Genomic DNA, 23,363 nt, shown 5'->3' with positions numbered 1-23,363 from the left:
TGCTGAGTGGGGTGATCTTCCCCAAGATCAGATCGATAATTTGATACTCAGCATGCCTAGGCACTGTACGGACTGTATTTCATTGCATGAGAGACATACAATGTATTAACCATCATACCAACCATGTAATAGTAAGTTTTTGTAAAGGAGATATTTTTTACCATTGCTCCAGGGAGCAAAAATCATAGTTTTTACGAATGGTATCATACATACACCATCGTTTTTGTTCTTTATCTTTTGTGTAATAAATGGGCTTTATGAATAAGTAACGTTTGTTTTGTTTCTAAACCTTTATTTGCCGGAGCTGGCATTATCCTTAATTTATGGACATGAGTGTATATAAGAAGTCCACAGAAAATGAAAGAGAAATTGAATGAACAAAATAACTTAAAATCTGAATTATAAATGTAAGAATAGGTTGACTATCATGCATTAGAGTATTGTATTTATTACACACTTTTCTTTTGTTAGCATAATATATGATGTGTGTGGAAATATATTCAGTTGACGGTCGTTATAGTGATCCCATTTTATTATCACAACTGGTAAGATAAGTCTCAAATGTTTTCATGTAACAATTTTCCTATATGTTTTCCTTTCATTATAATGACCATCTGACATAACGTATGTTTTAGATGGAGCGATATGGGGGTTGTTATAACAGGCACACAAACATTCATTGTATATATTTCATTGAAAGTAACGCACCTTGAATACGGTTTTCATCATAATTTTTTTGAGTTTGAGCAGAAAATTCTGCAAGCTTGGCCAAGCTCAGCAAAGTCTATTAGAAGAAAAAATAATGCATCAACAAATTAAATACTTAATCTTAAAATATTTACTTAGTAGTCTTTCAAGATAAATCCATGATAATTCATCAAATTGTTTGTATTAACAAGATTTAAATCAGCAGTTAGGAAACAGTTGATCACTGACTGACTAGTAGATTGCCAACCCTCCTTGCAGTACCATATTTACTATAATTTTTCTTTCAGAGTCCTCATAATAAAAATGTATGAAATAATAAATTACAGCTTAATATTTTGTTAGGATAGTAACAGTTAAACTTGAAGATTGATTGCAATCTCAAAAAAGAGGAAAAAAATCCCCAAAAGAATCTTCTGTGAATTTAGTGATATTTAGACAAAACATCAGGGAAGAAGCAAATCCAGGGTAATGTATCATGTAGACACCAACTCCATCTTTAGAAGAAAAATGTTAAAAGAGCATCTCATTTTGTGGTGACATATACTTATATAAAAGATACTTATCTAAACCTTAAAAATTTATGCAGAAAAAATTTATGCTTAAAAATTTTTTAACCCAATCTTCCACTTTATTTTTCTTTTACCCACTTGAAAGCTCTGAAACACTAAGTGTTGTAAATTTAATCTGTAGAAAGAATACTTCGGATTATGATGGGATTAACACTAAGATTTTAAAATCTTTCAGTTTTAAAAACGTACAATTTCTCACAAATTTCATAAATATTGTATATAATATATATATATATATATATATATATATATATATATATATATATATATATATATATATATATATATAAGGGGTGATTATAAAAAAACTATCCCAACATATGGGCCCCTAACTATCATACCATATATCAAATGGCAACACCAAGTTTTTTGTATTGGAATGCGATCTCCATACTGAAAAACACTAAATAGCCTTGGAATGGCACCTGTAGCACGAAAATCCCAGGAGCTAGGCAAGGAAAGAGTAAAAATGACTTTGCCGTGCACCAGAGCATTAATGTTTGTTTCATTCGCCACACCGTTTCTTCGGCTGAGATCCCAGCCTGATTAGTCCTCCACAAGGTCATGTGGAAAATTTGTGAAACACAATAAAATGCTTTATTTTATGCTGCTTCTCTGTCCTTATTGGTTGTCCTCACTTTTAGCTTATCTACCGCCGGTGATTTTCATGCTACAGTTGCCGTTTGAATGCTATTTAGGGTTTTTCACAATGGAGATCACATTCCAATACAAAAAACTTGGTGTTGCCATTTGATATTTTCGAAATTTTCTCACTGTAACCGTAAATGTTAGAGTGACACTGTTGTTTTCCATATCATTCTTGAGCGCATACATCAAAATACCTTATGCCAAAATTTCATTCAGTTTCTGTAAATGGTATGATAGTTAGGGGCCCATATGTAGGGATAGTTTTTTTTATAATCACCCTATATATATATATATAATTCCATCACCCATAATAGCTTTCCTTGTTCATCAAAATGTGCTACTGTGATTCTTATTTTCAAATCTGGAGATAAAAATAACTTGTGCAACTATTGTCCTATTTCGATTTTACCAATTTTTTCTGAACTGATAAAATCTGCAATGAAAAGCAGATTTGTTAGTTTTTTACTTAACAATTTCTTTATTCCTAATCAATATGGATTTTTGCGGGGATGAAGTACCGAATATGCTTTACTAAATTTCTGCAAATTTACTTACAGTAGCATTGATAGAAATAAACTGTAGCTATTTTCTTGATCTCTAAGGCATTTGACTCCGTAAATCACGAAATTTTACTTAGTAAACTGTATTATGCTGGTGTCCGAAGTGAACCACTTCTTTGGTTCAGATCATACTTAAGAAATAGAACAAAAAATGTTAAAATTAACAATTCCTTTAGTCTCACTTGAACATTGGTAGAGGAGTACCTCTGGGATCCATTTTGGGTCTATTGCTTTTGATTATTTTCGTCAATGATTTTTGTACTTTAAAACTTTTCGGTAAAATTACTACATACACCGATGATTGTAATTCTTTATTCATGCGACGATCAATTTACATTGATATCTCAAATTGAGCAAGATCTTCTAATTATTAACGATTGGTTTGCTCAGAATGATAGGAGGTTAAATCTTGACAAAACGAAATTTATGCACTTTTGCCTCAGGGGAAGTCCCAACTCAAATCTTGCTCTCAAATCTCATGTAGCAGGTTGTTCACTTCACGCTTGCAATTGTCAATGTCTAGGAGAGGTCCTCTCGAGGAAATATCTCGGTATCTACGTTGATTCTAATTTGAAATGGAAATCTCATTGAATTAATCACGAAACAACTCAGATTTTTCTTGTATAAGTTTTACCATTTGCAAAGAATTGTTCATCACACTTTCTTGCACTCTGTTTATTATGCCTGGGTTCATTCATCATTACAATATGGTCTACTTACATGGGGCTGCGATTATAAGATCAACTTAGTTTACAAATTATAACTATTCAATTCAAATTTCTCAAGTTTTTAGGATACTCAACTTCAAATGACATTTCTTTATATAATAAATATATCCTAAACCTATGACAACTTGTCCTCTATAAAGCAATAATTTTTCTGCACAAAAACAAAAATCTCTGCACACCCAAAATGAATGTTTCCTTGAGACGACCTCATGTGGTCTTTGAGATTCCCTCATATAGAAAAAATATTTTTTACAAACATTTTTTTTACATTGCTCCTAAAATTTATAACACTTTTACCTATTGAATTGCAAAATAACACGGTTTCCTGCTTTTAAACAACTTCAACAATAAATTGCTAACACACCAAATATTAAAACTGATTTTAATACTCAGACATAAACTTATGCATTTTGATTGTGTTTCACCGTAGCGATTTGCTTATTTTTTTTACAAATAAATTCCTGTCCGCCACCTCTATTTTTTATACTCAGTGCATGTATTTTTTTGATTTGCTGATATGTATATTTTTTTCATGCATGAATTTCTTTTATTTTTGCGCTTTTAACATAACAATACTAATTTCCCTAGTGACTTTTAGTTTTAGCTTCATTGTATGTTGTCAGTACAGATAACCAAGTTACCCCTTATCAACTCATATGCAAAAACTCAGTGTATCAAAAATTACTTCAGTCTATAACATGTTGTGCATATATTTTTTTCCCCTTTCTTTGTGAAAGTCTTTTTGGGGAAAAAAAATTCTGCAGTCTTGGAGAGTTTTTTGCTGTCTATGAAAAAAAAAGTTTTTGTGACTAAAATGACCTTTTTGAATTAAGTGATTCAAATATTTTCTAAGTTAATTTGTGAAAATTGATCTCTTGAAGATTTATAAATGGAAGTAAAAAAAACCCTTTTTTCTTGTTGACAAAAATATGACAAAACAACCCCTTCTATTCCTTAAAATATTGTATTATTTTGATGAAATTCCAATATGTGTGTGGGTAATGCATATATAATACTTGCTACAGACTATACAATATTTATTTATTTTTTTTGAAGTAGGAAGATTCACATATGGTGATAGTATGGAAGAAATTATGTTAGTTTTGTTTCTAGTCTCTGGATTCTAGTCTCTAAGGAGTTCATATTATAAACTAGTGGCAGAGGTCATTTTAGCACCCCAATAAATTTTTTAAGGGGGCTGTGAGCCCTCCTCCCCCAATACTTTCTGAAAAAAATGATGCAATGCAACTTCCTTATTCTGCGTATGCACTTGTTTCCCGCATATACAGGACGACTAGCCATTTCAATGTTTCTTTCAAGTCAGCGACTTTGGTTCATACCATAAATCAGAGTAGAGTTTATGTATGCAAAAACGTTATGAAGTAGCTTGCTGGTTAAGTTTAGTTGTCAACCACTGCCTTAACCTGTTAATGCTCAGCATTCTCATTTGAAGACAGTGTGGATTTGACTTAGTGTAATCTTTTAGCCTAGCAGCTAGGAGTGTAGAATAACTTGTTATAACCACCTAACTTGTTGGGTCAAACTCCACCTGGGTAGTCAGTATCTTTAAGCTATGGGCTTACTCCCCTTCACCATTGTTCCCGAGTCTACATGTATCGCTTCAACACATAAGGTCAAAGGATGGAAAAGAAATATCAGTCTGGTTCTGAACATCTCAGTGGATTTCCATACCATGGCTTGGATAAGCTATTATCCACAGACTGATGAATCGTGAAATGTTGTGGGTGAAGTATTTAATTGTCAAAATTTTTCTAAATCCGTAAATTCTGTTAAATTGAGATTAAATGATTCTGAGTTCATAATCTTGACTCTTGTTGTGTTGGCTCATGATAATCGCTTTTGACCTTGGAAATGCGACATGTAATTTGTCACAATGTGTGTCAAAAAAAGATAACACTGTTTGAATAGAATACACATGAATGAGCGAATTCCTTTACAGATTGCATTACTGCACATGAATGAAAAAAAAAATTAAGGGGAAAATAAAATTATAGAGGGAACGTTGCCTATGAGAGCTAAAACAATCGAGTCAGGGTGTAACTTGAGGGGCCCTGCGTATCGCAGGTGGGAACCCAGTGGAGAGTCGTCGTCTACCTCAGTTAAAATATGATATATGTGCAATATGTTTTCAATTTAAAAATGTTGAAAAATACAATTATACTTAAATTAGTGAAATATTTACCTTCACGCCTATGGTGGGCCATGGAAAACTTTGTGGCCAATATTGTCATGAAATTACTCAATATACAATAGGCCTAATGTTGTAGACCCCAGAAACTTCTTCAATGTTTATGTTTTCAATGTTGCCAGATTCTGAGTATCAAAATTATGCAATACTGTTTTATTTCATAAAAATAGGCAAATAAGATTTTGTCTGTCAAAAAGTTATGTTGATTTCAGTGCGGTTGAGTCTCGAAACTGATTGGTTCCTGCAATAATGTGCAATGGGGGAAATTCCCCATTATATACCAACAATGGGTGCTACATACAGTCACACTTCACCACATTTCATCCCAATTCGTTCTCAGAACTGTGCGTTGAGTAGCATTTTTTCCGACGTTATGCATTTCTAATTCAGTAACGTGCTTCGAGTCATCTTACTTCTCCTCCTGGTCACCAGCTCTCTGCCCATGCGGAAGTCTCCATGTAAAAGCTCAAGGAAATGCCTCTCGTCTATGATGGGATCTTGCTGACAAACTTCGAGATGTAACTACATCTTCCCTGGACTCTCAACAGTGTTTCTATTGGACTCGTATCCCTGGAACATGTAATAGCACTTCGACTGTTCATCCAAATAGTGAAGTTGTGGTTACTGTGATAATGAAGTACTTTTAGTTGGTTTAAAGGTCTCAACCTGACCGCTTCTGTTTGATTAAACGAGAGGCATATCCAAGAACGTCAAACTCAGAGAACTTTCCAACTTAACATAATTCATTTAAACTTGAACAAAAATTATTATTTAACAAAACAATGTTAAAATATACTGCAATAAAATATTATAGCACTGATTGAAGTTTGCGACTTTCTTATATAGTGGATGAGGGCATAGCAATAGATGACTAGAAATGATTGCATCACTTTGCATATGGAATGCAATGCCGTCACAGTACTCCCCACCATTAGTGAGCAGGTAAAAGCACAAATCTGACTTTTCTGCCAGATCGAGAGAATACTTTTTGGTCACCCGGTGAAGCTTGCTTTTCCCGGCAAAGGATCAGCTTCATAGAATGTGGGTCTTACTTGGTCTACAGACACTGTGACTGGCTTACCCTTTATCCGTGCAAGTTCTTGCCTTTCTTTCTAGTACCTGATAGGGTCCTTCAAACGGCATTTGAAGAGACGTACCGAATCAGTTCTCAGGAACACGTGCGTGCACTTTTTTTTAGTTCTTTATGAACAAAGATTGATTCTTTGCCATGGCGAGTCGCTGGAACGGCATGTAACTTGTTCATAATTTCTCTGAGATGAGATATGAACTCGTGTCAGTCTTGTGCAGTTAAATCTTTCCGTGGTGAATGAAAGAAGTCTCCTGGTAAACGAAGAACAGTTCCATACACCATTTCTCCTCAGGAGCATCCGACGTCCTCACGCAAACTGGAATGGAATCCAAAAAGAATCAAAGGAGGTTTTTCCACCCACTTATCTGTAGCGTGACAACGAATTGAGGCCTCTGAATTACGATGGAATGCATTCCAGCCAGGAATGCACCAGCTATGGTCTCTGCTCATTGATCTGCAACTGGAATCACCTCGGGCCATCAAGTCCACCTATCGAAACAAGTTAGACAGTATCGACAACTTTGAAAAGTTGGTAATGGTCCAACAATGTCGATCACTATCAACTGATTGTCTGCAGGAGGGAATTTTCCTAGAGAAGCACAAGTATGGTGTTGAGTCTTGGCTTTTTGGCAAGGTATACACGCTTGTACCCACTCTGCAGTTATTTTTGAGACGTTTCCAAATGTCCTCTGTCACATCAGATTCACCATTGCGTGAACACCAGGATGTGACAGTCAGTGTACCGAATCGAATGTTTGATGTCGAAGGTCTGCTGGGACATAAGGTCTTGGCGTTCCTGGGTAGACATTACATGCAACCAAAATATTTTCCAAATTATGAAGCACATCCTTTATTTCAAGACTACATTGCGAACCATGCAACTTCTCTAATTCTTTATCATTAATTTGTTAATAGTATTTATAAATATATATATTTGTCTAGGGGAAAGCCCTCTCTAATCTTTGGTGGAACAAAAAACAGAGCAGCTTATGGTCACTGAAAATTGCAAAATTCCTGCCTTCCAAAAAATATCGGAAGTTCCGTACTGTAGAATAAGCGGCTAGCGATTCCTGGTCATAGGCACTATATTTTAACTCTGCAGCTGTAAACTTGAGAGAAAAATATGCAAGTGGCTGGAAATTATCAGCAACCGCTTGCTGCAAAACCGCGCCAACTGAGACGGAAGAAGCATCCACAATTAATGAAACTTCAGCATCTGCTACCAGATGCACCATTATAATAAATAATGTTTCAAGAACTGGTTTAATTTTAATAACAGATTATTTATTACGTTAAAAGTGGAGATAAATAAACTAAGCACTGGAGTGAAAATGCCCAAACCCCTTACTTGCTGGAGATACAAAAACATGTTTACAAAATCACCGTTGCCACTACATGATAGCAAAATAACCCCTCTTGGTTTTAGCTTTTAAAATGGCTAAGTATATTTATTACAATACTCCCCCCCCCCAAAAAAAAATGAAATACATAGATGATTATATGAATGCAAAACAGAAGTTTATGTTCATAAATCAAACGTGAAGGCTTTTTTACATAATGGATATCGACGAGTCACTGGTACAGTACTTTTATCAGCAATATCATGATTTACCAGATCAATTTTTGTTGCACAGTTCTTATCAAGAGCCAAAAAATTTACTCCACTGTCTTTGACATCTGACATAGGAATACAACTGTCACAGCTAGATGAAGATTCGCTGTCATGACTGGGATTTGGAAGTAATTAATGAGTAATGTTCTCATCAACAGGAACATGTGTAATAGATCTTTCACTTGCAATTGATTTCCTAGGAATAACACATTCACTACTGTCAGTAGTCACTGGATTATAAGCATGATCTGGATTAAAGCGTAACTGATCAATGTGAGCAAGATATTTCTCACTAGCGATGTTAACAATCCATGTTTTGCTTCCCTTGGGTTCTACCAAAGGTCCCTGACTCCATTGATGATTGGACTCGTTTTGGATCGAACAAAAACTTTCTGACCAGGGTGAAAATACCTTTTTGCACTATGACTACGGTCATAATACATTTTCTGTGAATCTTGTTTTTTACCCTTGCTTGAATACTGGGATGTATAAAAGACAATGGTGTTCTGAGTTGTCTAGACAAAAACAATTCAGCGGGTGATACACCAGTTGTACAATGAGGTGTAGAACGATATGTCATCAGGGAATTGAGAAATTTTTTTACTCAATGATCTATGATCATTTGGATCATTTTGCATTTTTGACAATGCATGCTTGAAAGTCTGTACTGACCTTTCTGCGAGTCTATTAGATTGAGGATGATATGTTGGTATCAGAGTATGAATAACTGCATTAGATTTTAAAAAGGATCTGAATTCCTCTGAAACCAATTGAGGACCATTGTCAGAAACCAACTCTGACGGTAAACCGTATCGAGAAAATAACTGTTGCAAAGCATCAATGGTACTAACAGAAGTAATAGAAGGCATTTGTATCACATCCAACCATTTAGAATGGCTATCAACAACCAAAAGATAATCCTTTTGATATTTTTGTGCAAAATCAATATGCACGGTATCCCATGGAAATTCGGACCATGCTCACAGTTGAAGTGGGGTTCCTGGCAAAGCTTCGCTTACTTTCTGACATGCAGAACAATTTTGAACAAGATTTTCAATTCGTTTGTCCAATTGTGGCCACCACATATGACTTCTGGCAATACCTTTTATCTTGGAAATTCCAGAATGTATATCATGCAGTAAATCTAATAAGCATGTTCTAAATTTTTCTGGAATGATCACACAAATTCCCCATAGAACACAACCACAGTTCAAGGACAACTGATCTCTACGTATGAAAAATGGTTTTAAAGCCTCATTATCGAGTCTTTCAGGCCACCATTCTGAACATACTTCAAGGCCATTCCTAAAATTGGATCATTGTGAGTTGCTTTGGCAATATTTGAACTAGTTATCAGCAAATTCTCACAATATAAAATCATAAATACACCAGATTGTGCATCTCTCAGATTCTACTGAGAGATGCACAATCTGGAGCATGAGATAATCCATCAGCACTGGCATGATCAGAACCCTTTTTGTACTGAATAGAATACTTGAATGAAACTAACAAAGCCCACTTCTGCAGCCTAGCTGCCCCAATTACAGGGATACCCTTTGTCTGGTGCGAAAATGGTTATTAAAGGGTGATGGTCAGTTACCAATACAAAAGCTTTACCAAATTCATCCAGTCCCTTCCAAACAATGCTGGTCGATCGCCTTTGACAATTATAGCACAAGACTTGGAAGTATGGTTCTTATAAATGCATCTACAATCACCTCCCCGGAAACATCGATAGGATTTTGATTGTAATCTTTAAGAAATATATTCGCAAATCTGGAAACAACAAGGGTAAATTTTCCTTCAGCCAACAGATATAATGGCCACATCTGCCGCAGTACCTAACTCTATTTCCAATTTTTTACCACAGATCTGTACATTAACCAAGAAACAAGATTCTTCATTCAATTTATTAATTGAATTCACTGAAAATAAATTACTCTTCAGTGTCTGATTTATCTGCAGTAGATACCATTTTAACAGAGAAATTTTTCTGCTTTGACTTGCATACTGGAGAAATATGGCAAATTTTATTGCAGGCATGGCACCTAGAATTTTTGTATTTACACTTTTCAGCATTGTGTAACGTACCACACCGATAGCATTTCTTAGAACTTGCCTTGTTACCGTGAACACATTTACTCCAACTTGGCTTATTTTGATGAAAAGTCTATTTGACCACTTTGTTTACATTCGAAGAGAGTCCAGCCGCTGTAACTTTGATATTACTAGAACCTTCTTCAACAAATTCCATTGCTACAGCTATGTCAATACCATCTGTAAGTTTCAAATTTTTTCTTGCTCATAGACGTTTTTCAAGTTCCCTCGCAGCAAATACTGCAATTGAATCTATCCTGCAAAGCCTCATCCAAAAAATCGCCAAAAACACATGTTGGTGCAAGCCTTTTCAATTCCACCAAATACTCAACGATGCTTTCGCCCTCCTTCTAATTTCGTCGGTGAAACTTGAATCCTTCAGTGATGTTAATCAGTGCGGGACGAAAATGTTCTTGAAGCAATTTGATGAGTTATTCATACTCACAGTTCTTTCGTATATGCGGCGTTCGCAAGTTATGAAGCAATTTATATGTTTTTGCACCGAGCACGGACATCAACACGGCATGCAGTTTTCATCTTCTACTTTGTTAGCTAGCAAATACTGCTAGAGCCGTTCGATGTACAAGTCAAAATCTTCATTGGCATCATCATAAATCAACCACTGACCAACTAGGCCTACTTTCTACATTGTAACTATAGCATAATCTGTTTCTTTTTGAGCACGTGCAAGGTTTGATTTATTTACCTTTACTGGAACACTTCCTCGTCACCATTATAATAAATAATGTTTCAAGAACTGGTTTAATTTTAATAACAGATTATTTATTACGTTAAAAGTGGAGATACATAAACTAAGCACTGGAGTGAAAATGCCCAAACCCCTTACTTGCTGGAGATACAAAAACATGTTTACAAAATCACCGTTGCCACTACATGATAGCAAAATAACCCCTCTTGGTTTTAACTTTTAAATGGAAAAGTATATTTATTACAGTGTTTTTCACCAATTATTTTTTACATTGATGAAAGAAATCAATAGATTTATCTATTTCAATTTCTATTAAAGATTTATCATTTTTCTTCTTAGATTTAATAAATTCATAAAGTGGTGACTGGATTTCCGCTGCATTTGGTGTGAATCCATGGTAGAAATTTAAAAACTTTGTGAGAAATCGACACAAACCTTTCACAGTCTCTGATCTACAGCAGTGTTTCTCAACCTGGGGCCATATGGCCCCTTTGTGGTCCTGGGATATTCTTAGGGGGCCACGAGTGAAAATCAGATGAAAGGGGGGGAATCATGACAAGTGGTGAAGGGGCCCCGCAGAGAAATATGAAGAAATCAAATTTTCAAGTGAAATATGTTGGGGAAAAAAGTGTGACTAAACTTTCAGAGTCTAGCAGAGCTATCCATGAAGCAGGAGCCATCTAAATACAAATACAACACAAATACCACAACAGGCAAAATGCCCAATGAGGTGACTGAGAAAATGTAATGTCATATTTCTCTCTTTTTTTGTGAACCAAAGAGAGTAGCAAGATAAGCAGCTCCTCCCTTCTTCACTCGCAAAGACAACAGCAAGTAAACCAGGCAACTTTATTCACAGAGCAACTCGAATAGCAGCATGTACAACCTCAAGCGAGTAACTGATAAACTCGCCAACTATAATTTAGCCCAAATAACTCTCATTCAATTCGTTATAGGTTCCGCAGAGGAATATGGACGAGGTGCATGTGTGGTTTAGTAGTAATAGTTCATTTCCACAGATCGAAAACAATGTAAATAGCAAAACTAAAAAGAAATCAATCAAATTACCACTGTTACTTGAAAAGTCTAACTATTGATAGTGATCCATCCCCCCCCCCCCCACGTTCTTTTCGAAGAAAGAAAAAAAAACTTGTCTAGGTGCCATAAAAATGTAACCCATTGTCCACAGGCTGAACGTGCCCCGGAGTCATCTGTTGTGGCTCACAACTTCAAATCTTATTTTGTAACAATGAACCAAGCGACACTTCCATATCGTTCAAGAGACCCTGCGGCACAAATTCAGGTCATTCAAGTGGCTTGCGTCACATTCGCAGATCACCGCAGCACAGTTCCAGATTACCCAAGTTACCCCAGCTGCTGTTCCACTTCACTTAAATAACCTGTGGCACATTCCTAGATCACTTAAGTGACTCTCAGCAGAGTTCCAGACCACTCAAGTACCCGCGGCACGTTTACACATAATTGAAGTGACCCGCGGCACGTTTACACATCATTCAAGTGATCCGTGGCACGTTTACACATCATTGAAGTGACCCGCGGCACATTTACACATCATTCAAGTGACCCGCGGCACATTCCTTGATCAGTAAATATGTTGCAGAATATTTACAGATCGCTGCGGCACAGTTCCAGAGCACTCGATTGACCCATGGAACTTGTAAAAGAACACTCAAGTAACCTGCATCACGGTTTCACATTCTCTAAGTATACTACTATTACTAAACCAGACATGTAAATCATCCATATTCCTCTGCCGAACCTCTAACGAATTGGTACATGTTAGAGTGTACGTGTAGTGAAACCTGGCGTGAAGTTTCGTTTCTGTGTAATGTTTGTTGTATGTGTAGTGCTGCCATCTGCCACCAGCTCTTCTTTAAGTATATTGCGCCACATTCCCAAATCATTTAGGTGACCCACGGAAAATTTACAGATCACCGCGACACAGTTCCAGAGTACTCAATTGACCCAGACATATTTACAGGTCAGCTTAAGTGACCCGCGACACATTTCGAAATCAATGAAATGGCCAACACTCTACTGAATGTTGAACACTGCTGATGTAATACCTCCTGGAGTTACATTACACCAGAAGGATACAACGATTAGAATGGCCTGCATATTATGTTCATGAATTTTTTTTTTCATAGAAAACGGCAGTCGTCAATAGCATACACATGAACCTAGTTATGCCTTAAAACAGACATGCTAACCGCTGGCACCTCGGAGCTATCTTATGTCCAGGACCAGTAACAAAACCACACAAGTGGCTCGCAAACGACCATCAAATCATTTAAGTAGCACTTATTTCCAGATTACTTCATTGGCCAGCGGCACATTTCCACATCATTTACGTTGCCGACGGCATATATACAGGTCACCTAAGTGACCTCAAGCACATTTCCAAATCACTTGAGCGACACGCGGTAAACGCCCAGTTCACTTAAATGGCTCGTAATGCAGTTGCAGATTACTGTAAGTGTCTTGAGGCACATTTACATATCATTTGAGTGGCCCGCGACACGCTTTGAGATCATTTGAGTGGCTCGCAGCACACATATCACCTAATGGTATGCAATACATTAACACTTTAAGTGGCTCGATGTATTTTTATAGATTATTTTAGTGGCACTCTTGACACATTTTTAGACTCCTCAAGTGGCCCGCTGCACAACTTTCAGATCATCCAAGTGACTCGTGGCACATTTCCAGATGACTCAAGCGGCCCGCGGCACACTTTCAGAGCACCTGAATGACTCGCGGCACATTACAACTTAACTCAACCTTTTGTGAACAGTGTGGGGCCACTTCATTGATTTGAAAACCTGTCGCGGGCCACTTAATTATGTGATCTAGAACAATTCCGCAGATTATTTGCGATCTGTAAATGTGCCGCGGGTCATTTAAATGAGGTATGAATGCGCCGGGAACCACTTAATTTATCTGGAAGTGTACCGAGGCCACTTGAGGCACGCCATATTTAGGTCATGGGTTGAGCACATGCTTAAAAAAGGGGGCCGTTCAAGCATTACGTCAGCAAATTTTTAGTGATTTTTGACCCCTTCTCCCCTTGTTAGAAAAAGTCAGCAAAACTCTTATCCTCCCCCTTTCAGCAAAATTTCGTCAGCGCTCTGCCCCCTACCTCCTAACGCATAGTGGGTGGATCAGAGATGTATGTGGGGCTCGTGGTCTTTCCCCCCCCCAGATGATCAAAAATATATTTCTTTATCAAAAAATAATTTTTTTAATAATTAAAATTTCGAAAGAAATATCTTACTACAATGAATTTCAGTTAATTTCAATGTTATTTGTGGTCAAGAACTCAAATTTTTTAAGAAATTCATTGCGACCCTACCTATAAGCCCATAGGCAACCCTTGACCCGCGGTAAACACTTGGCCTGTACGGTCCAAATGTGGCCTGTCCCTTTCAAACCTAATTTTGTAAAAATGAACCAAGCGACACATTCACAGATTGCTTAAGTGACCCGTGACATAATTCCAGACCATTTAAGCTATCCGTGGCACATTTATAGATCCCTTGAGTAACATGTGGCACAGTTTTAGAGCACTGGCGCAGTCGCAAGTGCTATTCTATAACACTCGAGTTATCCGCGGCCCATTCCCAAATTACTTAAGTGATCCGCGGCATAATCACAGATCAATTGTATGACACGCGGCACAGGACCAGAGCACTTGGATCCGCTAAGTATTTAATCACCAAAGTGGCTCTGTAGAAGACTCAATAGGGAATATGTTAGTTCAGGTGCCCACAAACTAGCGAAAAGTTCACTTCCCTTCAAACCGGAGCATGCAGCCGATAGAGTAGCTGACCCCAGGGCCATATACTCAATATAGCCGCCCTGATCTGATGCGTCACACTTGGAAAACACAAATGCGTAGCGTGATTATGCAACACATTTCTGCTGAAGCGAAATGATCTAGTCAACACCCCCTATAGATAAGATCTTATCTATAGGAGGTGTTGATCCAGTTGGGTTCACGTGGCGCGAAACTAGGAAAACCCGGCTTTAAACGATCGTACGAGATACTGGGAGAGAAACGTATAGTCTCCAATGGAATCTATTGTGTGTGGATAGAGCCTGTCTCTACCCCTGCCCCTTTTTTTGCCTTATTTACGGCAACCAATCTCCCAAACAGATTCGCTTTCCCTACTGGACTTCAGTTTATAGCACTTTGACTATACGGCGCGGGGGCGAAAAGATAGTTGTCGTCATCCCCTGCTCCGGTGGAACTGAAAAAAAAATTTGTTTTTCCCTCTCTTTTTCATTAGCGAGTTGTGAATAAAGCACGTCAAAAAGGGACAGAAAGCATTGAAGGAAAAAGGGACAGAAAATTTTGCGGTTTTTCAGAATTTTCGTAGTGAGATATTGGCCGTAAATAAAAGGAAGAAAGGGATAAAATAGGAATAGTAGGAGAGAATTGGAATAAAATAGGGCCACTTCGACGAAAGTAGGAAAATAGGAGGACATTTCTAAAAAATAGGAAAAGTAGGAAAAATAGGAACGCTGCGAGGTCTGTACATATTTTGGTCAATGTGTTAAAACAATTCATAGAGTGCAAGCCTATCAAATTTGGATATGAATTGTGTATGGAAACATGTATTTTGTTACAATTTTGATCTCCATAGTGATAAAATAAATTAGAAAAAGATGAAAATAGGTTGTTTTTTTTTGGATGATAAATCTATTTGACACGTCAAAAACCTGACATTATACTTATTGTATTACAGCAATATTTTCTTCAAGATATCATATTGCAATTAAAGTATTTTTTTGTTAAAGGTTAATCTTACAATTAATCCTCAAATGAGGACAGAAAAAAAATCATACATCATTGATGCATTTAGAAAATCTTTTGAAATATTAACTGAAACACATTTTTAGCTTAATATTCTAATATTAAACTGAGTAATATCTCATTTTGGAAACAAAACTATTGATTGTGGGACACTAGGCCTATGTATGATTTACAATTGGTAGTTGTAGCTGCTAAATGAAAGAAACGATATTGACTAATTGAAAAAAGTCATTAAAAATAATAAAGTTATTTTTTTACATTTATCAAATTAAATAGACTACCTTTCGTCTATGGCAAAGTTTTTCTTCACCCAATGCACCATCTCTTAATGATTGAGCTGCGACTACAAAGCGACCTTCTTTTATATCATAGAGCCAGCTGAGATCCCCATGATCTTTCAGAAATTCTACCAAGTCTTCATCATCAATAGAATACTCAAAAATTCGTTTTTTCATTCCTGCAAGTTCAAACCTCAGAATAAACAAAAAAATAATAATTTCCTGTGAAAAATGTTAATGTTTGAAAGTTTAAACGCTTTTACAGCTTGATATAATGAATTACAGCTTACAATAATGAAGACAAATGTAAAATTAAAATAAATTTAACCTTGTAAATTAAGTAATGTCAAGCACCTAAAAAAAAAACCGAAATATCAAAAGTGTGGAGCTTCCTTTATCATTTTAGGAATGATATATATGTTTTAAATACTCTACTTGTTTACACAGGTAGTGCATCATAGTCTGTATAGATGGTGTACCCTACTCATGCTGCTTCTTATGCTGAAACGCCTCGATATCTCAGGTGTTAAAATTTACTGTGATGCATTCACTGAGGATATAAGCCTGTATGTTCTTGCTTCAATGCAATGTCTAGCGTTTGACTCTGTGCATAATCTGTCCCATCCTGGGGTAAAAGTTACTCTAGGTATGGTACGCAAACGATTTATTTGGAAATCAATTGCACAAGACTGCAAAGATTGGTGTTGTACGTGCATCGCTTGCCAGAAGTCGAAGGTTGTCAAACATACAGAGTCTATTTTAGGCTTTTTCCAGGTCCCTGATTCTCGCTTTGCACACGTCCACCTGGACATTGTAGGACCCTTGCCTCCATCTAAAGGGTACATGTATCTCTTGACATGCATTGATCGATACACACGATGGCCTGAAGTGGTTCCAGTGTGTCTAACCAAACCGCTGAGACATTCTTTTCTACTTGGGTATGTCTGTTTGGCGTGCCCGAGAAATTGACCACTGATCAAGGTCGTCAGTTTGAAAGCTATCCATTTCGATTCCTTGCACAGCTATGTGGCATTGGGAAATCTCGTACCACCGCTTACAACCCAAAATGCAATGGCCAGGTTGAGCGATTCCACAGCGATATAAAGGCATTCCCCCATGTGTCCTCAAAGGTAACGAGCACTGGACAGAGGTTCTACAGACAGTCCAATTGGGGTTATGTTCCAGCATCAAAGACGACCTCCAAGTATCAACCACTGAATTGGTATACGCACAGCTCTACGCCTTCCTGGGGAACTCTTCAGGAACTCGGATGGAAGAGACATCCTACCTTGAAACGACTTCCTGCAGCGACTGAGAGACCATTTCTCCCGTGTGAGACCAGTACCAACCTCTTATCACAATTCATCTAAGCCCTTCATCTCGAAAGACTTGCTAACTACCTAATAGGTGTTTGTCCGGCAAGAATGACTAATAGGTGTTTGTCCGGCAAGAATGAATGTCTACAATGTGTGTCACACAATAGAAATTGATTTTATATTGAGCATTCAAGAAACTTTCGATTCAATCACAGTAAATTCCAGTAAAGAAGCAACTGAGACGTGTAAGTCACATCTAGAAAGAAAAAAAAGAAAAGATTTCATGGAAATACCATTGTCAAGGACGTCGAAGCCTTGTGTAAGACGTACATAATTTTCGTCAACGAATTAAAAAAAAATATTAAAATTGTTTCGCACGTTTCACTTACGTTCTGTGGTTTCTTTAGTAATTTTTTTACCATTACTGATTAAAAAAATAAATAAATAAGTAAACATCCAATGTTTTTCTGGAGTGAAAATTAATAAAATTTATTGGAATTCGCGAAGCTAGAACATACTAAAAAAAACGTTATCGGACAGGCTGCAACTTTGGATCTGCCGTAAGAGCTAACGATTAACTTTGAAAGTAACGAGTATAAGCCACGATTTTATTATGGGAAATTGGGGTAATTTTTTATTTTTTACAAACGAGCTTTACTAGATATTTCCTTGTGATGTTACAAGCTCATATATAATTTCATTATTTTCAATCAAATACTATGTTGCGAATGCAAAAATGTTGATGATTGAGATTTTCATGTAATAATATTGATTTATATCTTTCAATCAAAATAATAATTTTTTGCATGAATCCAAAAAATAGAAAGAAATTGGTGAAAATGACAATTTCTCATTTTTCTCCAAGAAATGAGGGGAATTCGATTTCCTAGGTTTCATAAACATTTAAACACGTAGCAAGACCATTGTGGCTAACCTACAATAGGCCTATTCATGTCATTGACTTATTGTTGCAATGGGAGTATCTTCAATCACCGAAAATCCAGCTACCTGCTGGTGAGAATGGGGGAACGTATCATCTTTCCTGAACAGGCTCTGCCCATTTTCAAAGGATTTATCTGAATATGCGTAACTGTTGAAGGGTCAAAAGCATAGTCCTAACTGGATTTTTCCATAAGCTGCTGCTCTGTGTCAAGTTTGTGAACAACCTGGATGATCTGCTTCAACAATAATGTAACACTGAATTAACAACCAAGGAGTCTGATTTTTACTAACAAGGCTATATGCAGAAGTTCCTGTTGCTCCACTTCCTTTCAGTTTAATTGACCTGAAACATACAATCACAGCAATCTTGGCATGAATTCATAAGGATGTACTCCGTGTTTTGAAGAGCGTGATGAATAATTCTCATATATATTACGGATACCAAGTTCCTTTTGTGCACATTGCCAATTTATTACAACGAAAAAAGTGTACACCAAAAAAAAAAAAAAAAAAATTACTGAATAAAACAAATTTAGTAAGAAATTCCAGACAGTTTTTTCTCACAGCATCTCACTAAGGCTGACACTGTTTTTCCACTGAGCAACTGGGTAACCAGCTTATGATACAAACAAATCAAGTTTTTAAAAAATAAATTTTTGACAGTTTTAGATTAACAACATCTCACCAACTACACAACTGTAAGAAAAATAATTGGCACTGATCTGCTCTGTACGAAGAACAAAAAAGGTAACTTGTATGTGTGTTGTTCAATAGGATGTCTCGTCCATTTTTTTTTGCTCTTCCTTAAAGTTGGAAATTTTTTATGTGTATGAGGTTTTCATAACATTTATTCTCCGAAGACAACCACCCACAGAGCGTTGGAACATGCTGGAAAATCACCGCTTATTCCTTGTTATTTGCTTCTATCATCAGTATTTCAGTAAAAGGTGTTTGAACAAATTAAGTACAAAACAAGAACATTAATTAATAATGATTTGCAACAAAAAAAACAATCTTACCTTTATCAACGTACCATTTCAGCATAAACTTCACAAACCCCTGAAAAATATAATAGTCAAACCTATTGAACAATATAGGCATATTACTTTAAATATTTAATATCATTCATATAGAGCAATGGTGGCCAGACTTTAGTAGAGAGTAGTTGTCACAATTTATGCCACAGGCGGCTCCCTTGTCATAGCAACTAGGCTTTTCTCTTCCCCCTGATCATTGTGAACCTGCAGTTTCCCACTGTCATGAATTCATTGTCACTGTAGTTTCTTATAGGGAAACCTGTTGACTTAGATTTTGTTGTCAGGATTTCAGCTGTCGCTGGCAACATGGGAAATATTATTGGTGTTTCTGCCAATTTATGGCAGTTATTGTATTGATCGTGTGAAGACTGCATGGCTGTTGGTAAACACTTTCCCGCAGTTGCTGTTTTTATCATTCTATGTCACAACAAGTACCACTTTCTAGCATTTCACCAGCGAAGTTCCAAGCATCATAAGATGAATTGTGCTTGTCTAGTTCAGTTCTATTTTCCCCTAACGTGTGTATCATGAACTCTGTACACTGGCTTCCTGAGTCAATTGTGGACTGATCCAACGATGCTCTCTCCCAGATGGTTCCTGGTCTCACTATTATGTACCGGATCCTTACATCACTGAATTTTATTCTTTTGCATCCATAGTTGGCAGACAACACAATGAAAACAGAAAAAAAAACTTTTCCTACCAAAGATGTTTATTTTAAATTAGATATTCAATTTGAATTTCAATGATTAAGTTCAACGACAGTCAATTTTTAGAACATCTTAAAAAACAATTTCAGCCTGCATATAACATATAAGATGGGTCTCACCATATATTTCCAGTTAAAAGCATCAATTAGTGCAGACTATCTGTTGAATTCACCTCAAAGTAAATGCCAGTTGATTACTCAGGATGACATCAGCTAGCATTCAGAGTTGTCAATAGACAAGGAGTTTAAGGATAACCAAAACAGTTGGATGTGGATTCACCAACAAATAGCTGACAACAGCACGATCACAAATAGATGATCATCTTATTCACACAGAAGTGAACTCTCCTAAAGCACAGGCAGAAAACTCTTGTCGGCACACAAGGTTTGAGCTATGAAGAGAAGCTTTATTTCTTGAATATGTTTACATTGGAAGAACACAGGTGTCTGGGGGATATGATTGAAGTGTCTAAAATTTTCAACGGGATGGAGAGGGTGGAACCCAATTTATCAATACATCATCAATGAACAGCTTACTCAAAAGGATACAAGTATCATTTCGTAACTGCTGCGGTGGTCAAGTGGTCATAACTATAGACTCCCATCGCAAGAACTTGGGATCAAACCCCACCGGTGCTATGGTGTTGGTTGGCTGAAGTTCGTTTTCTGTGGCTCCCAATTCTGAGGTATGAATGAACTGATCTACAAGTTAAAAGGGCTCGCCACAGAGAGCCTGTTGCTCTAATGATATATCTTCAATCATCACACTTCACTCATAATTCAAAAAATAGATGGTAGATGGCAACATTATAACAAGCGATACTGAGAAACAAACTTGACGTTTGGTTCACAAAATGCACACACACATTCCAACATGTGCTGATTCGATAGAAGTTTCACAGAGGAATATGGACAAAGTGCATGTGTGGTGTAATACTAGTATTGTTTAGTAAGGGCCAATTCCAGGTTGTGGGGTCGCAGGGAATTTTTCTCTAATAGCAGGGTTCATAAAAAATTTCCTAAATAAAAATTATAAGGAGCCATAACAAAATTCGTAACTTACTAATTTTACAGCAGAAAAAAACATGCCACACATATTTGCCCTAGACACAGAAGCGGTTCAGAAATCATAATTTTTGATTTGTTACCCAGCATCATAAAAATTAATAAAATAATCAATCCACATACAGGTAATCTATATTTTTCTCTTGTCACCAACGTGTTTTAAAACCCTCAAGTTTTAATGAAAAGTATAACTCAAAACTGTTTCACAAATTATAAAAATTTTAAGTGATATCGTTCCCCAATTATTCAAAACAAAAAAAACCAAAGCTGAAAAAGATATTCTTTATGAAATTATTTATATTTGCAGCAACTTTTGTGCATTCACTTTTTGATGAAAGTGGATCAACAAATACACAGAAAATTCTTTTGTGTAATAAAATTTTTCAATTTTATGGGCACAACTTCTGCTGGCTTCTTGTTTTTTAGTTATACTGTGAAAAAAATTGTAGTAAAATGGGAGCAATTTTTGGGAGACTCAACACAATGTTTGGCGACATGTGATTTAGCACTAGTAATTTGGCATCATTGGCAATTTAACACTTTTCATTTGGCGAAATCGACAATTTAGTATTCATAATTTGGTGGACTAGCTCTTTTACTGGTAAAATTTTTTTTCAAGAAACATTGGGATTTGACGCAATGATGATAGTAATTTAGACACAGTAATTTCTGCTGCTCACAGTGTCAAATTTTCTTCTCTTTTTTTTATTTACAACGGAAACTACCTCACACTCATGCTCTAATTAGTAGACTAAAGCAGTGAGATTCTCAATCTTTGAAAGCCTGCAGACCAGTAAATCTCTTTTCTGCAAGTGAAATCATACACTCAACTAACGAGAAATTAATGGAAGAAATTTAACAGTGAATCACTCATGGCCCGGTACTGGGCTGAGGTCCAGTGGTAGAGAAAAACTTGACTGAAGTAAAACATCTTCAGCTGAACGATCACAGATATTATCAGGGTTTCACTATGAAAAACCTGATAAGGGTGTGATCTTTGAGGCCTACTTCAGTGACCTGAAAATGTGCCATGGGCCACTTAAATGCTCTGGAATTCTGCCACGGGTCATTTAAGAGATTTGTAAATGTGCCACTAAGTTCATTTTTACAAAATCAGGTTTGGGGGGGGGGGGCAAGCTACATCAGATAACCTTCAGGACCACATTTGGTCTGCGGGTCATGGGCTTACCATATATGGCTTAAAGGGTGGGTCGCAATGAATTTTTTGAAGAGAAATTTTGAGTTATTACTCTTTAAATAGTATTGAAATTAACAGAAATTGATTATACTGAGGGGAGCCCCCTCTCGCATACGTTTCTGATCCCCCCCCCATTATGCATTAGGAGGGAGGGGGCAGTGATGACGAAATTTTGCTGACAAGGGGGATGGGGTCAAAAATGACTAAAAATTATCGTTCTACATAAAAATGGCACACATTTGTTGACATTTACAATTAAGTTATCTATGATTTACGTTATTACAATATAAAACATGTCGACAAAGTTCTTTTTCGAGAAGTGAGCCCTTTCTTCATCCTGCGGCACACTTGAATGCAAATAAAATAGAAAAATTATTTTTTATGATTTAGTCACACAAAATTGTTTTAAAAAACTATTTTGTATAATTAGTCACAAAAAAATTAAAAAACTCAGCCATTCTGCTGTTAATTTAATTTAATGTTAAATCCAATAAGTTAATACAAAAAAAAAATGTCTGCTTGGCTAGATTGAATTTTGTGTGTGGGCAGGCATATAGGGTTTAAATATCTTCTTTTAAGATTTATTATTTGTAATAAATTTGTGTATTCCATAGTATCAAGTGCAGAAAAGATTGCTTTGGGGCCATTCAAGTATTACATCAGCATCAATGGGGGGGGGGGGGAAGAGGGTTTCCGATTTGCTGACAAAAGGGGAGGGGTTTGAATAATGCTTATGTCATCAACCACCCTTTATGGAAATATGAAATATTCTTAATGGCATCTTACTCAGTGCGCCAAAAACGAGAAAAACCTTTAGATAGTTTGTGGGCACTTGAAGTAACATTCCCCCTATTGATAAGTGCCACTTTAGTAATCTCTAAATGTTTCGCGGATCCAAGTGTTCTGGAACTGTGCCACACATCACTCAAGTGATCCTTAATTATATGCTGCAGATCACTTAAATAATCTGAGAATGTGCAGCAGGTAACTTGAGTGATGTAGAACCTCACTGGGGAGCTTAATATACATTAATATATAATTATTATAAATA

General features: G+C 36.5%; 1 protein-coding gene across 3 annotated transcripts in view; it reads right to left on the bottom strand.

Moving 5' to 3' along the window:
* LOC149072936 (nuclear pore complex protein Nup133-like) overlaps positions 1-23,363 on the bottom strand; it is a 335,975-nt gene that overhangs the window by 62,670 nt on the left and 249,942 nt on the right. For all 3 annotated transcript variants that reach the window (XM_089246206.1, XM_089246208.1, XM_089246207.1), the window contains exons 26-28: positions 19,323-19,362; positions 16,049-16,224; positions 709-784 (exon numbers count right to left, since the gene is read on the bottom strand). In XM_089246206.1, the coding sequence (XP_089102332.1) occupies positions 709-784; positions 16,049-16,224; positions 19,323-19,362 (292 nt within the window). The remainder of the gene's footprint in view (positions 1-708; positions 785-16,048; positions 16,225-19,322; positions 19,363-23,363) is intronic.

The sequence above is a fragment of the Pholcus phalangioides genome, unplaced genomic scaffold (genome assembly GCF_987345545.1).
Source record: "Pholcus phalangioides strain wild (caught in Gottingen) unplaced genomic scaffold, Ppha-v1.0 ptg000017l_1, whole genome shotgun sequence".
Classification (NCBI taxonomy): domain Eukaryota; kingdom Metazoa; phylum Arthropoda; class Arachnida; order Araneae; family Pholcidae; genus Pholcus; species Pholcus phalangioides.
The sequence above is the reverse complement of the archived record's forward strand: the minus strand, read 5'-3'. Positions and strand labels throughout refer to the sequence as shown.